The sequence below is a fragment of the Nuphar pumila genome, chromosome 4 (assembly GCF_984573655.1).
Source record: "Nuphar pumila chromosome 4, dmNupPumi1.hap1.1, whole genome shotgun sequence".
In the NCBI taxonomy this organism is placed as follows: domain Eukaryota; kingdom Viridiplantae; phylum Streptophyta; class Magnoliopsida; order Nymphaeales; family Nymphaeaceae; genus Nuphar; species Nuphar pumila.
The window spans coordinates 26,515,302-26,531,518 of NC_143252.1; the positions used below are offsets into that span (position 1 = coordinate 26,515,302).

Genomic DNA, 16,217 nt, shown 5'->3' on the forward strand with positions numbered 1-16,217 from the left:
TACTATACGGCAAAAATGATGCATTTCTAAAAATGCTCCATAATTTACCAAATCTGCCTAATGTACAAAATCATAGGTTATCAATTTTTTTAGGCACTTTTACCCCTTACAAATGCAAAGTTTCAATTTTCGTGCATCATGATGCTAAAATAATACACCCATGAAACTCATCAACAAAATCGCATCTGAGATTACAATATTTAAAAAAAGATTATGAAATTTTAAACAATTTGTGAAACTCATGATGAGTTTCATGATCACCTACAAAAATAATAAAAGTTGCAGAGTCCGATAATTGCGAAATTGCAGATGAGTATCGCATGAAGTATTGCAAAATTCAAAAATATTTGTGAAAGTTTGATATTTTGGTATTTTTGTCAAAGAATGATAATTTATTTCTCAACCCCTTTTTTGCATATGGATGCCCTATTTTTGCAACCCTAGGGTTCTTGCGGTTCCCAATCCTTTCAATGATTTTTCTATGACATTTTGATGAATATTATGTATTGACTATGGATGTAAAAAATTGTACATAAAATTTTAAATTTATATGGATGACTATGTAGATTTTTTACTATAAATGTGGATGACTATGAAAATTTTATTTATGATTTAAAAAGAATGAACGAAAATTCGCATGTACCTTACAAAAATTTTTATTGAATTAAAAAAAATAAACGAAAATTCGCATGTACGTTGTAAAATTCCTTTCTGGTGCAAAAAAATACCAGTTACAAATACATGTTCATTTCGTATTATATACACGTTATACACAATTGATTCTCATAAACAAATCAATCACTTGTTACATAAATAACACATAAAAAAATAAGATCAAACAACTTCATTCCTTGTTATATACACAATTCATTTTATTGAAAAACAAGAATGAAACAACTTCATTTTCTATTATATACACAATTCATTCTCCTCAAAATATAATAATCAAACAAGTCATTCCCTGTTATATACACAATTCATTTATAAAGAACTTCATCACCACACACACATAAACAAAGTTCAATTAATGTACATAACAAAATTCAAGCAACAAATCACTATTTATTTTCGCTTTAGTTGGTCTTGTAGCTCCTTGTTGTAATTTTACAAATGAGCGATCAGACTACCTTGATAGTTAAGCATCTCCCTTAGCCTGACAACATATTCTCTTAAACAGACTATTTCTACATCTACCCCAATAGCACTTATTGTAGCTCCAACTTTCTCCTGTATGTGAACCTTATCTCCCTCTTTATCCTTGTGCACAACGGGCATGGATTCCCTCTTGATGTCTTTTCCACTGTCGTACCAGTCTTCTAGTTTGTATTCAAACAAAATGGGGTAATTTTTCTTCTTATCCTTCATTATACCATGGATTATTTTACTAACTACTCCTAGACGATGGGATATTCACTAAGCAAAGTCAAACTACTGGACCACTCGGTTGGCTAATTGTTGCTCAACTTTGTTTATGTTGTGCAACCAAATGTTACTCCTTGCGAGGTCTCTCACATGCACAAACACATCCTCACGATCCTCATCTATCACATCTACGTAGGGGCACCACGTTACCTAAAATGTAACAAACATCATGAATACCTCTAACAGATTATTTGAAGAAAACTTACATGTGCTTCAGTGATGTTCTATAATTATGCTATGTAATATGCCCTATTGATATTATGACACAAACCTTTTTTATCATTTTTATCCACTTTGTTACGTGTATGGCTCCACATTACATGTGAAAATTCAGGAAAAGGGTTATGTCTTAAGGGCCATCTAATGGATATGTGCTCTCATATTCAAACATGTAAGGATCAATATAAAGATTAGTACCACATCAACAATTTATAAATAAGAAATGCAAAGAAATATCAAATAAGAAACATGAAAGAATACATACATCTAACAAAACCAAAATGCCTACAATATTTTTTCTGCCAATCTTGCACTTAGACAAACTTGCATACATGTGTGCAAAAATGATAACTCCCTATGCATATTCATCGATAGAATTCAATGGTTTCAATAATTCCAAGTATGATCCATCGATCGTGTTTCCACCTCAGTCAATGAATAAGTATGCACCAAAAAAGTAGAGCAAGAATGCTCGGATATCGTTCTACAAATTCTTTTTGCCCTTCCTTCTAAAAGTCAGCACCAACTTTCCACCAGAACTCTTTATCAATATAAGGTTATAGTAGTTTTTTAACCATGATAACTTGACCTCAACATTGTCTCATGCCTCATCATTCAAATCTATGAGAACATGACCTAAATTCTTGAATTCTCCCTACTAACATCCAATCATTAGCTTCCCATGGCACTTTAATCTGGTGATTCATGCCATGTCCTCCTATGTAATCATTATTGCAATGTCTCTGAAGTTGAATGTGTGTGACAATAGACTCCAAAACTACATAATAGAATCTATAAGATTATGACAAATGTTTTATGGTGTGATCTACAAGAATTTAAAAAAATGCATTTGATCCGACAAATTCTTATGTGACTCAGTCAATGCTATAAACTACGAGTGTACTTTGTGCTAGAAGAAGCAGTGCATGCAGGGTGGTGGAGGTTGATGTGGTTGCTACACTCACATATACATATTCAGTAGTTATACCATTGAAATAAAAGTACACAAACACATAAATAAATACATGGCTATGCATAGCATGCATGATGCATATACTCAAACTAGTGATAATTATATGAAGTGCAAAATAAACATAATTTAGTTTTATTCCTTCATTAGTACCATATAATAGTCTATATTGGTACTAATGAATGTATGAAATTAGTAACAAATGTTCATGAATTATGGTGATATATTTTTGATTCACAAAACTTATGATATTGGGTTACTGAACAACTATAATGTTGACTCAAAGACTTTTTTTTTAAAAGATGACTCAAAGATGTTTTAAACATTATGTTCATGAATTATGCTTACACACACACACACATAAAAACATCAAGTGGTTCTTCAATGCTTACACGGACTTAAACATCAAGTGACAGTTATATATGACAATTTTAATAGTTATTGAATGCAAAAGTGACAATGAATATACAAAATAAATGTAAAAAAGTACATATCCCTCAGCACCAGACTTTGTTTGTTGTTGCGACCTCTTACTTGAAGCATACACTCTCGCCGAAAGAGGGAGAGGAGAAACCTTCTGTGCACTATGTATATCAACATGACTTTTCTCTACCTCCGGGCCCTCACTCTCTTCTACGAGACCCATAATCACATCTACTGCCTAAGAACCCTCCACAATTGCCCCAACCCCATCTTTACTTTCCTCCACATTTAATCCCATAGTCTCCTTTAATTCTTGCACCTCCATCTCCATCTCGCAACTACTAGTACAAGTGACCATGTCTCCATATTATTCAAGCCGAGTATCAAGGTTGACAACAACCTCACCGTGAGACAATGACTTAAATTGCTTCACCAATGAGTCCCCCTCCTTCAATGCTTTTGGGATAAAAGATAATATTTAGATGCAATATCATCAACTTTTCTTGCAGAATCAATAGGACTTGTGGGCCAATAAAAAAATTTTAGCAGTTGATTTTGTTAGAAGTGCATAAAATTGCTTGAATGAGTGTAGATTTTTATGTTGCAGATCATTGAGGCTGTATTTTTTATAGACAAGATCTAACAATCAAATTTTTGGTGCTAGAAAAGGATCTCTCTCTATCATAGTGGCAAGCCTATTGTATGTGTCAAGAAGTGTCTTATGAAACACCACATAACTATAAAATCCTATAAGTCCTTCATGATCAATGTTATTTTTCTTCTTTGTGATGATGAGTATAAATTATGCATTTTTTCTCTTCTTTGCTACCATCTTATAATAAAAAACTTAATTCTTATGATAACAAGAGGGATGCAATCATAATTTAAACAATAGTAAACTGGATAATATACATGCAAAAATCGAAAAAATTGAAAAAATTAAATAAACTCTCGCTCGAAGGTCTAACTGCCAAGGAATCCAAGCGACATCCAGTGGTCGAGAGATAACTCATGTTTTATGTATATTTTCATCATGGACGCATGACATTGCATGCATTTTATGTTGTTTTAAGTTATCCATGATAAATAAGAATGAAATTATTATATCTCTTAAGCTCACTCTTGTAATTACCAAAGTAATTTAAGTTGTGTTGACTGAGGGTACTTTGGACCATGTTGAGATTCAATATTGCAATTGTGTGTGACTTTATGAAATAACGATTCTACCCTAAGGTAGGTCATTGTATTTTAAATTCACACAGGGTGTAATAGTCGATATGTACATCAGCCCAATAAAGCATGATTGTGTCCAAAGGTGTAGTGCTGAATTGCCTCTGGTGACATGATCTATACTAGTTTTACCAATTGAAGTCAATTTCTTGAGAATTGAGGAGGCAAAACAGCTCTAAGTGTTATTATTTTCATCAAAGTGAAACAACAATGATTCTATTATGTCTGCCTTAGAAAAAGTGAATAATAAAAGGTCTCATGTTTACCTTTTCAATATGAATCTTTTATAGAGTGATTGATCCACTCTGACAGAGAATAGCGCAACTAATCAGAAGGCTATCTATAAGGAGTGGGAGTGCTCAGAAGGTTGTCTATGAGAAGTAAGAGCATTCAAATAATCTTAGCCTTTTGCTTTTGCAATCACGAGTGAATAAGAATATTAGAGTTGCTATCTCTCTCTACAGAACAGTGAAAGAATTTCTGAAAGCCATTGAAGTGGAAATCATTGATTTAAACAAGATTTTATCTCGAGCCATATGGATAAAAGCTTCATTTTGGGTCTTGGTATTATGGATTCTATTGAGAGGCTACTGAAGATCTTTTGTGATAATGAAATTGTTGTTCTTTACTTTGTTGTTAAAGAAAAAACAAAAAATTATTTAATGTATATTGATACAATCGGTATGAAGAAAATGACTGCAGATCCTCATACTAAAGGGCTAGCACCAGGATTATATTTTCAACATATAATGAAAATGGGTCTATTTGATTCCTTCTAATGTATGACAATACATTATGGTTATATGTGATTATATTTATAAAACTAAATTGGTTCTCTATAGTTTTGTACATTGTTATTCTGTGTAAAGTGACTCTCATGTTGAGAAAAGAGAATACTAGAATAATAATATTAAAAAGACCAATAGAATGGGTAAGATACCAACCTATTCATAAAGGTATTCTTAACATGTTAAATACTTAAAATGAATAATATTGTAGTGCATGAAAATATGACATCTCATATAAAGATGTTAATCTCCATGACTAATATGATTCATTTTTGTGTTATAGGTGCTTTTTCGTGTCAGTGGATCAAGTGGAAAAATATTGGATTTTGGGTTGGATCGGATCCAACCTTGATGTGACCTATATTGACTCAGGCACATCAAGGGTTCAAGTGATTGTTAGCTTTTGGGTTTTAGGGGGTTACAGGACAGTTATGAGGCCTCATAATTGTTCATGTATGCCCATAATACGTCTATGCACAACCATCTTGAGACTCCCACTATAAATAGGAGACCCATGGTAGCTTGATGAGATCTACCCTACGTGATCTCTCTTTATCGGTTCAAGGGTCCTGCTCACCTTTTGACCTGACGGATTGGGCTCATCGAGGGCATCAATTGGCTGAGTAGAATGCCAACAACCACCTCATCGGATCGACCATGGCAGCTTTTGGTAAGTAGCATTATCCCATTGTTTACACTAACAATAGAAAGTGGTAGCTGGCGGAAAAAATTGGGGGTCACTTGTGCCAGCATGATTTAATGTTTTTTTATTCATGGTGAAAAAAAATTACTTCAGGGGTGCCAGCTCAACACTTTCTCATGTAAGTTGAATGAACCAAACAAGGCTTAAGGGGGTGTTTCTTATACCCTTCATTCAAAGGAAGGTTTGGAAGCGAAAAAATATCTCATAAGAAAAGAAAACTTTGCCTATAAGAAATGTCTCATGAGAACTTTTATTTATGAAAAATATTCTCTTGTTTGTGTGACATGAGAAATATTCTCATGTTATTATGAGACACAATTAGGTTTTTAAAGGGGGTTTAAAAACCAACAACCCACGATGTACCAAAATTTCATAACTCAAAAAATTATGTTTTTACATAAGAAACTTGTTCCTTAGCAAACAAACCATGCTGAACACATGTGTACTTGGATTTGCACTTATGATTTCTACCCCAATAGTTTTTTACCTTCATTAGTAGCAATTAATTTTCTACGGTTATAGTATATGAAGGATGTGAAATGGAAAACAAGAAAAATATGAAAGATAAGAGGGGGGACCATTACTAGGGCTGAGAAACGAGAGAAGCAGCTAGCATTCGGCTTGGATAAGGGATTGAGCTTGGCAAGCTGAACTATGAGCCAGCTCATTTAGGTAAATAAACCAACCACGAACACCACAAGCTCAGGTCCGCTCGGCTTCTATAGGTTCATTTTACATATTATATGTGTTTTATACATGTTTTATATATAAATATATTATATATGTAATATTTTATATATTATCAAGCTTAAAAACAATTTATTTTCAAAAAAAAAAATGAGCCAGCTCATGATTGGTTCACAATGAGCTCGGGCTCGGCTCTGCTCATGACAAGCTCAAGCTGTGCTGTACCCTTAATGAGCCGAGCCCAATCAACCCAAGCTTGGCTGGTTCGGCTTGTTTAGCAGCCCTAACCATGACTACTTGAGCTTGGATATTAGCTAGAGATTCATGCCCAAGCATAGGGAAGTCAATGGTTCTGATTTGTGATAGATATATGATATCTGAATATCTTTGATGGGGTTCGGTTTAGTCATTTTCTGATCAAATACACACGCATGCACGTGCGCCATCCATATCCTGCTGGGGGACAACATATTTATTCTAAGATTGACCCATAAATGTGAAAGATGGACATAAATCAATAGAATATGACAAATTATTTAAGCTAAGATTGACCCATAAATGTGAAAGATAGACATAAATCAATAGAAGATGACAAATTATTCAAGCTAGGACGTGCATAAATAAGTATAACCCACATCCATTTGTTTTTTTTTAAGGCAAGCTGGGGTTAGGTAGACCCCTACCAGATATCTCTTAAGCCCCATGTGGCAGAGGGATTCGAATCTGGGCCTTCAGCTTGGCACGGGACCCCGCTTACCACATGGGATACCACCTCGGTGTAAGCATATTTTAGATAAGGTGTATGCTTCCAGTTTTTTGATGACGAGGAACTCTCGAGGAAAACCCGGGTGGGGCCCACGATCACCCTGCCTTACGTGGCCCACCTATGAAAGCTAGTGTGGTGAATGCTTCCGGTTATTGTGGTATTATTGGCAGCATTATTTCTAGAGTTAGATTGACTTAGTCACACATCTCTCTCTCTCTCTCTCAAAACAGCTTCACCAAAACTTGTGATCCCAAACCTTTGAATACTGTGTTGCTGTTTTTATAATTTGACAACTTGGAACATGGTGTAAATTTAGAAATGGAAAAGCAAACTAATTTAGAGGATTGCGGAATTCCTCTTTAAAATAAGTTTTCAGTGTAATAAGATATGCATGAATTTTAGTCAAATTCCGTCTAAAAATGCAAATGGTCACCCGGGAAACCTTCTAAGAAATGCGATTTTTATTTCTATTGGTTCATTTCAGCCAATGCAAGGCACAATCATGTTAGTTAGAATTTAGAATATGTTAGGAAGGCCGCATATATATATATATATATATATATATATATATATATATATATATAGGGAGAGAGAGAGAGAGAGAGAGAGAGAGACGCAAGCATGCAAAATGAAATATGCTAAATAAGTTTTTGCATTTTTTTTTGTTTTATTTTTAAATTATACGTTCAGATGTGATCTACCGACTTGATTTTATAAGGACAAGCTCTTGGATCATTTGATTCTAACACATGGGTGGGTTTTTATAAAGTTCAAAAATTCAACGATCTAAAATCTTGAAGCTCCAAATAACATTTTTTTTATCGAAAATACATGATTCGGGTGTCAATTCCTAGTAAATTGATTATACCGAACACATTTATGAGATTACAATAGTGGAAAAGTATCAAAAAGCAAAAAGACCCATTTAGTGCAGGCACACACACACACACTATATATATATATATATATATATATATATATATATATATATATATAGAGAGAGAGAGAGAGAGAGAGAGAGAGAGAGAATTGAACATATTAGGCCCTCTTTTCTAGTTCTGACCCGTTAGGTCCCCCATAGCTTGAAGTGTTTTATGAAAGATCTGATATGTTAGATGTGTTTAGCATGCTCATTTTAGTGAAAATCCACTATTAGATCATGTTTTTTTATGAAAAAATGTGTTTTATGAGCCAGAAAAAATTGATAGATTTATAGCTATTGATTTTGGATCACCTAAAAAATCTATATAAACGAAACCTATAGATCGCATCAATGCTGTTAGATGTAATAAAAAATACCAAAAAATATAATTTTTGAAGGAGCCTAACAGGGCAAAATGAGAAAACATGATAGAAAGAGCACATTACTATATATATATATATATATATATATATATATATATATATATATATATATATATATATATATATAAAGGAAATATAGGTTTTGTTATTCGTTTGTAGGCACAACAATATAGGGTTCACATTTGATACTAATGAAGGTACAAAACTATTATAAGGTGCAAATTGTAACTACTTTTTTTTTAAAGAAATAATATTTCATTAACATGTCGAAAGGATTAAACATTACAGCGCAGCAGTGTTACAGGAACTTTTCTACTTTGGGTCCAACCAGTTAGATCCGCCCAACTGGAGCCCTGCCTAGCTGAAACTACTTAGAGGGAGTTTTCCTTTCTCCTAAGACTCAAAAATTCTCACTCACCCGACCTGGAGTCCTGCCTAGGTTGGGTCTATGATAAGACTCTACAGGGTGGAAACTATATGCATTTTTATCTTTTTATCTTGTAAATTTATAAATAGATGTACCAAACTTAGTTTATTTTTAATAAAGTTTATTTATAATTTTTTAAGCTTTGGTTCATGTTCTTGTTCTCTAACAAAACATATTTCTTTCTCACCTCTCTTCCACGCCTACTATTGACACGAAGAGAACACCTTTTCTTCCTCCCTTGCCATCGACTGTGCAGCCAACTAGGAGAAATGACTCTCTCTCTCTCACTTTCCCAATGTTGCACATTCCTTCAGGTGTGCACCTCTCTAGAGCGGTGTTTCACATCTCCTGCTTCTCAGATTTCGTTAGGACTGTCCTCCCTTGAGAGTTTGGGTTGTAACAAGCACCAAGTGATGAGGTATCACTTGCTAAGAAAAATAGAGAACAAAAAAAAACAATTACTGTCGATTCATATCAATTCATCTACTGCAGAAACGCATCCAGTTGCTGCGGAAAAACAGAGAACCAATCACAGTTTTGGCATCAATTCAACCACCGATCAGGCTACATATCAAGCCACCCCAGTGAAAGCCTCTTGCAGCGTCTCAGGCCTGCAACTCCCAATTGTGACCGTATAGAACAAGAACACACTTAAAGGGCATGTAGCAGAAGACCCAGGTCGTTATTCACTGATCCAGCATAAGCCATAACAGACAGACTGTGTTGTTCGGTGAACACAAGTCAAGCAATAGGGGAAACAGTGATGGTGATGTTCAGATTAGTGCCTAGCGATTGCCAATCCAATCCAAACAGACAAGCTTGCCATTTCCTGCGTGCCCTGTCAATCACCACCCAACATAAAGCATTAAGAATTGCAGCATAATCAGCCAGCTTGTACACCCCTGAAAATCCTATTATTGCACTCTCCCCAAATTAGCTTCCATGTTGTGAGAATCCAAATTCTCCAAACGAATTTCCAGTGTTTATCATTTGAATTCAAGTGTGCTCCAATCAACACCTCCTTGGACAAGAGAAAACTATCCCAATCAAGGTTCAACTTTCCCACGCTTGGCTCAGCCTGCTGCACATATAACTACACTCTCAAAAGAGATGAGAAATACTGTCCTGCTCACACCTGCAGATAGAACATCGGCTAGCTAAGTGAAAACCTAGCTGCTTTAACCGCAAATTGTAACTACTTAATCTGCCACATAAATGTGCCCAACATGGTTGAATAGCTAAGGATTGACCTGGATCTGTTTTTGTGTCTTGTGTAAACATATGATTTTTTAGGTCGTGAAACTTTTGATAGATTGTGGGCCAGGCATTTTTAAAGCATATAAAAGAAAGAACTGCTTATGTGTCACATTCATATGATTCAAAACCCATTTCCTACTAAACAATTAAACAATATTATAGGTTGCATCTAAAAGGTCCGAACTACAAAAAAAAGTCAAAAGGAAATATGTGGTCACACTTGTACTTTTGTAGTTAACCAACAGATAAATAATGCATCTGATTAGACATGCCACACTATCATATGAATAAAAGTATTAACTAGAATAGTACTTCACTCTGACTTGCATAACATATGACTTCATATACTAGTCACATTGGAAAAAACTTCATAGAGTACTACATCCCCGTATCTGTTGCGTATCCGTGTGACGCACGCACAAACCAATGCCCCCAAGCAATCAACACCTAAAAGTTGGTAGCCTTAGAAAGCTTAGTGATGGGAATTGATTTTCACTTCTAACCTTATTCACGTCCAAAAAATGAGTGAATGGATTAATTCTTTAATTTAATTACTCTTTTAGTTCAACCAGAAGCCTATAGAAAATATTACCAGGTTATGGTGAATCAAGGTTTCCAATTCTTACAATAGGTAGATAGTTTGGGGCAAAGGAATTGGTCGAGTATTGAAAATAGGAAGGAACCCACATCAGCCAATTCAATCATTGTTTTGGCTTCCGTTACAGAGGAGATTATTATCAATTCCTTCTTTGAGAAGCATTCAATTCCTTATGAAACCTTCAACAGACGACTTCCAAACATGATGAATCGTTTCAATTCCTTCCATATCCAATTTTCTTGGATTCCCTCCAAGTCATTTCCATCAATTCCTCATATAATCCACTTTTCAACAAACCCTACATCCTTTGAGCCTTTGACCATTTTCCCCCTACAAAGAGGATTTTTAGGTTCGATTTGGGAGCTGGGAACTGTTAATGCAATTGGAAGGGTAAAAGCCACCAATTCCTGGAATCATCAACTACTACCACTATATGGTGATAGTTACCAAATCTGGTTTTGAGAGTAAACACACAGAGAACATTTTACCTTTTTTATTTCCATAAACTACCTCATCAACATCACTCTCCCAAACAACCGTCAACATCTCCCAAGCCGAGAGTTAAGTGGAACTCAAGTCAAATTTTACTGAATTGTCATGGAACCAAACATATACTGTGCATGGACAAGAATTATTTGCTTGGACTTGTAGACATTATCCCTAGTCGCCATATCATTACTCCAACTCTTACCATTGAAGATAGGACAAATATAGATGCTCAGGATGATGAACATGATAATGATTTTTGTCATCACTCTCTAAAATTTGGTACAATTCTTTTTCATCACATTGACATTAATTAAAATTATTTTGTTTCTTCTACTTGGGCATGACTGACTGAGCCACCAAGCAGCAAGGTCAAGCTTGGTTCTAAGACACCGGAATCTGGTTTTCGTGCTCTGTCTTGCGCTCGATCTCGACCCTTGAATTTCCTTGTGCAACATGCTTGTCCAACCATTTGACTATGTCCGAGAAGACAAGCTCGATGTTCTCCGGCGTTTCGCCGGAAGTCAAAGCATGCCACATCTCTGGGTACAGTTTCAGGGTCTTGTCCGTGCTTGATGCAGACTCAAATAGGAGCCTGCTGACCGAGGGATCAGTTACTTGGTCGTCCTCACCATGAACTATCAAGAAGGGCAATTGTACCTAACCACAACATAACAAGGGGAAGTCAAGATTCTCTCACAAAGCAAATCCCAGTAGTAGATAGAACAGTTAGAATTAAAAAAAAAAAAAAACCTCGACTCAACTGTTTTTTGAGAAAAAGCAAGAAAAGACTAAACTGAAAACAATGATGCACAAGAAGTTAGACTGAGAGATATTTTCCAATATAATAGAAACCATATTCCTTCATCTTCCCACCATCTTGACTATAATTAAGGGAAAATTTTAAATACACCCCAAAAATTTCCGTCTAATTCATGGGCACACCAAAAGTTTGAAAGATTGCAAATTCACACCAAAGTTTTTACTTGGGTTGATCAAATTGCCCCAATCATGAATTAACATTGGGTTATTCTTGGGTTAACATTAACTCATGTTTTAAAATTACTATTTTACCCTTATATGTGAGAAAATTATTAATTTATTCTTATTTTAGAAGTTTGACGGTAGGTTTAAAATGATACTTGAACTCATGGCCTCGTTAACATAAAACAAAAATGCTAACCACTATACCAAATATACAAATGTTGACAATTTAAAATATATATATATATATAACTATGTGTAAATTCTAGCAAACTAATCAACCCACTAGTGACCCAACCCATTAATAGTACAACGGGTCAGTGTTTGCTATGCATAAAGTTTCAAGTTTCTAAACATAGAATTGCTGGAGATATTTGTGGGTTCAGTCATTGTTATGTTAATAGATTTTAGGGCCGTCAACGGGTCCAGTTTTTGACCCATCAAAATCTACCCAAACCATAAAATAATAAGTTGTTGGGTTCAGGTTTGGACAAGTCATGATCATGCATAGCAAACACGACCTGAATGTGCTATCAATGGTTTGGGTAATTAATGTTTGATTGGCTTGTTGAAATTTATACTTGGTTATATAATATTTTTTTCTAAAAATTGTTAACATTAAGTATTTGGTGTAGTGGCTAACTTCATGTTCTACCGGTCAAACTTCTAAACTAAGGGTGAATTAGTAATTTTTCAAGAGTTGTAGAGGTAAGATGGTAACTTCAAAACATGAGTTAGTGTCAACCCAAGAACAACTCTATATTAATTCATGATTGGGGAAATTTGATTAACCCAAGTAAAAACTTTGGTATGAATTTGCAAACTTTGGAACTTTTAGTCTATGCATGAATTAGACTGAAAAGTTTAGGAGGTATTTGAAAATTTTCCTATAATTAATTACAAACCTTTTGGAGTTGTGGGGCTTGAAAAAATTTCCTCATAAAGTGGTTGTGGTTAAGGAATTTACAAGTAGGATATGAATATGATAACAGTTATACTAATGATGAAGAGATGGTACGGAAAACCCTCAAAATTTGAAGGAAAACTTTTCTTTTCTTAATTGCAAAGGTCGGTGTTTTTGAGAAAAAGCCAGAAAAGTCTAAACCGAAAACAGCCTTGAAAGAGAAAAAAACGACAAATTATGCACAAGTTAGAATGAGAGATATTTTCCAATATAGCAGAAACCATATTCCTTCCTTATTCCCAACATCTTGACTATAATTAATTACAAACCTTTGGAGTTGTGGGGCTTGAAAAATTTTTGTCATGAAGTAGTTGTGGTTAAGAAATTTACAAGTAGGATATGGATATGAAAAAAATTATACTAATCATGAAGAGAATGTATAGAAAACCCTAAAAATTTGAAGGCAAACTTTTCTTTTTTTTTAAAGGTCGGTGTATGTGTATTTTAAGAGAAGGAATAAGGAATAATTCAAAATATAACGTTCAAAGCACAATATGGTTTGTGTTCACATCAAGAATAGAAAACAAGACCGCGTTTGCTAGCTTAAATGTGCACGCATGATTGAGTCAAAGTTCTGAAATTAGTGCCAAAAAAGATATGTCTCTAATTATAAAGGGATTAGCATAATTGTCCAAAACAACTGCAGAATAATTGCCTATCACAAAAATTACTGAATAATTGCTAATATATGTGAACTGAACTCTTATATGAAGAAACACCTTTTCTAGGGATAAATTTTGCACATTGATATATAGTTTTTTTTTCTTTTTTAAGAAGGCATACATAAAAAATTGGTTAATAAAAAAATTTACCTCGTTGAGACTCTTCTCTATTTGCAGGCTAACCTTCAGGAGTTCATGCCCAGTCCTCAAACGGGGCCTTCCCTTATAACAATATGGATTAGAACGAACCTGTAATTTACCAAAAATGAAATCAACATAACTTGCATTCTCATGTGACTTGTTCTAAAGAATAAAACACTGTAATTAACCAAAAAAAAATTCTTTTCTTTTCTTTTTTTTGAAAGAAAAAAAAACTTTTCTTTTCTCTTACCTCCTCTCTCCACTTTGGTTCTTTTATAGCAATATCAACAATATCTTTAGTAGGGATGATCTTCCATGTAGGGATGATCTTGCCGAGCTTATTTAAAAAGCTGATTACCAAGGGACTTGGTTTCATCTCATCGGCTATCTGGACACCCCAATAATCACAATATTATCAGATTGGCCACCATGGATCACTTAAAATTGATATGCAATGGTGTCTAAAAATATCACCAAACAAACAAGTTAGACCAAAATTTATGAAGGAAATAGTTTCATACAACAAGACCTTGCACATGGGTGCGACCAAAACTGCACCATCCCAATAAACAGGCTGCTTCTTGTGCACTAAAAGGGCTACTGCACCACCCATTGACTCCCCCAGCAGAAATCTCATTTTAGTCTTGTTCTCCTTCTTATCTACAAACCAAGAAAATCAAAGCACATTAAACTCAATCACATGAAAGAGTTCTTAAGATATTGGTCTTAATTCTCTTCTTACCAGCTACACTTGCAAAAAAATCACAACAATCAGCAACAACTGCATCAAAGCTAGAGACGTATCCTTGCAAGCCTGATGATTTTCCATGCCCCTCATAGTCGATTCCATACACGGCCAACCCTGTTTGTGATAACCTTATCCCAGTACCTATATCATACATCAAACATAAAAATTTAGCCATAGTTTTATCTCTCTCTCTCTCTCTCTCTCTCTCTCTCTCTCTCTCTCTCTCTCTCTCTATATATATATATATATATATATATATATATATATATATATATATATATATATATATATATTGTGGTAGCCTACCAAACTTTAGAAGGATTATTTCATGTTTTTCTTAAATCTAACCATATAGATGTGCTCTACGTGTTTGATTTTATTATAATTGACTTTTGGATCATCCCATTCCCACATGCAGGTAAGTTTTTATAAGGTTTCAAAATCGATGGTCTAAAATCTTCATAAATATTCAATGCTTAAAAAATCATTTTTTTTATAAAAAAAACATGATCCAATTGTCATTTCTTAGCAAATCGACCATACCGAACACATCTGCAGGGACAGATTTGAGAAAAACAACTAGAAAATACTCATTCGCTTGTATTAGGCTGGCAGTAGGCCAAAAAAAAGTCTAGCCAATAAAGGAATTTCTGTCAAAAACAAATTAGAGGCATGAAAAAAGTACTGATTACCTTTCATTGAGATGCTACATTCCATCCCGTATCCTGTAGAATTTAAAGAAAAAACAATTGTGGGGGGCGCATAAGATTTTAAATAAACATGAACAAGTTGATAGGTAATCAAAGAAGCAAAGCAAAGAACAAAGGTGGTCACCATGGCAGAGAAAGACTAGTGCTTTTGGCTCTTGATTTTTGGGCAACCATCTACACGTAAAGAGTTTCAATCCACGCCGACTGATGATGAATTCCTATAATAGAAAATACGTTTGCCATGTCAAAAAAATATTCAGATAAACATAAAACAGATAAAGCAAATCTATAAAATTCTGGTTTTCGCAATGCTTGCCTCTTCATATTTTACGTTCTCCATACTCTCTGCCTGCAACAAAAAAGAAAAAACTAAACAGATAAATCCAAAAAACAAACGCAGAAACCAAGATGGTACGTTGAATGATTAATGGCAATCTCTATTTAAAAAAACCAGTGGAAATTCAGAATCCTACCATTCTAACGCTCTGAGAGAGAGAGAGAGTCCAAAATCCTTCCTCCCCTCGCTCTCTCCTTCGTCGTCGTTGTCGTCTATGAGGGGGGGGGGGGAGGATGATATTAGTTGAACTTCTAATGAAAGCCCTCGATTATTCGCTTTTATTACGAATCTTGCCATTCCTATTTTGAAGATAAAGCGGTTTCTTCCCCTGTCACCGCGGCTAACTTACTTTCTTTTTTCGGTTAGTTCTTATCCTTTGACGGATGCTTA

The 16,217-nt window shown here is 34.6% G+C and overlaps 1 protein-coding gene across 1 annotated transcript; it reads right to left on the reverse strand.

Annotated features, from left to right (window-relative positions):
* Positions 1-11,519: 11,519 nt before the first annotated feature.
* Positions 11,520-15,704, reverse strand: LOC149839716 (caffeoylshikimate esterase-like). Its single transcript, XM_090002771.1, has 7 exons — positions 15,615-15,704; positions 15,473-15,505; positions 14,775-14,921; positions 14,562-14,692; positions 14,283-14,420; positions 14,042-14,140; positions 11,520-11,941 (listed from the first exon to the last, which is right to left on the reverse strand). The coding sequence occupies exons 2-7, from the start codon at positions 15,495-15,497 to the stop codon at positions 11,666-11,668; spliced, it is 816 nt and encodes a 271-aa protein (XP_089858897.1). The 5' UTR covers positions 15,498-15,505; positions 15,615-15,704; the 3' UTR covers positions 11,520-11,665.
* Positions 15,705-16,217: the final 513 nt, after the last annotated feature.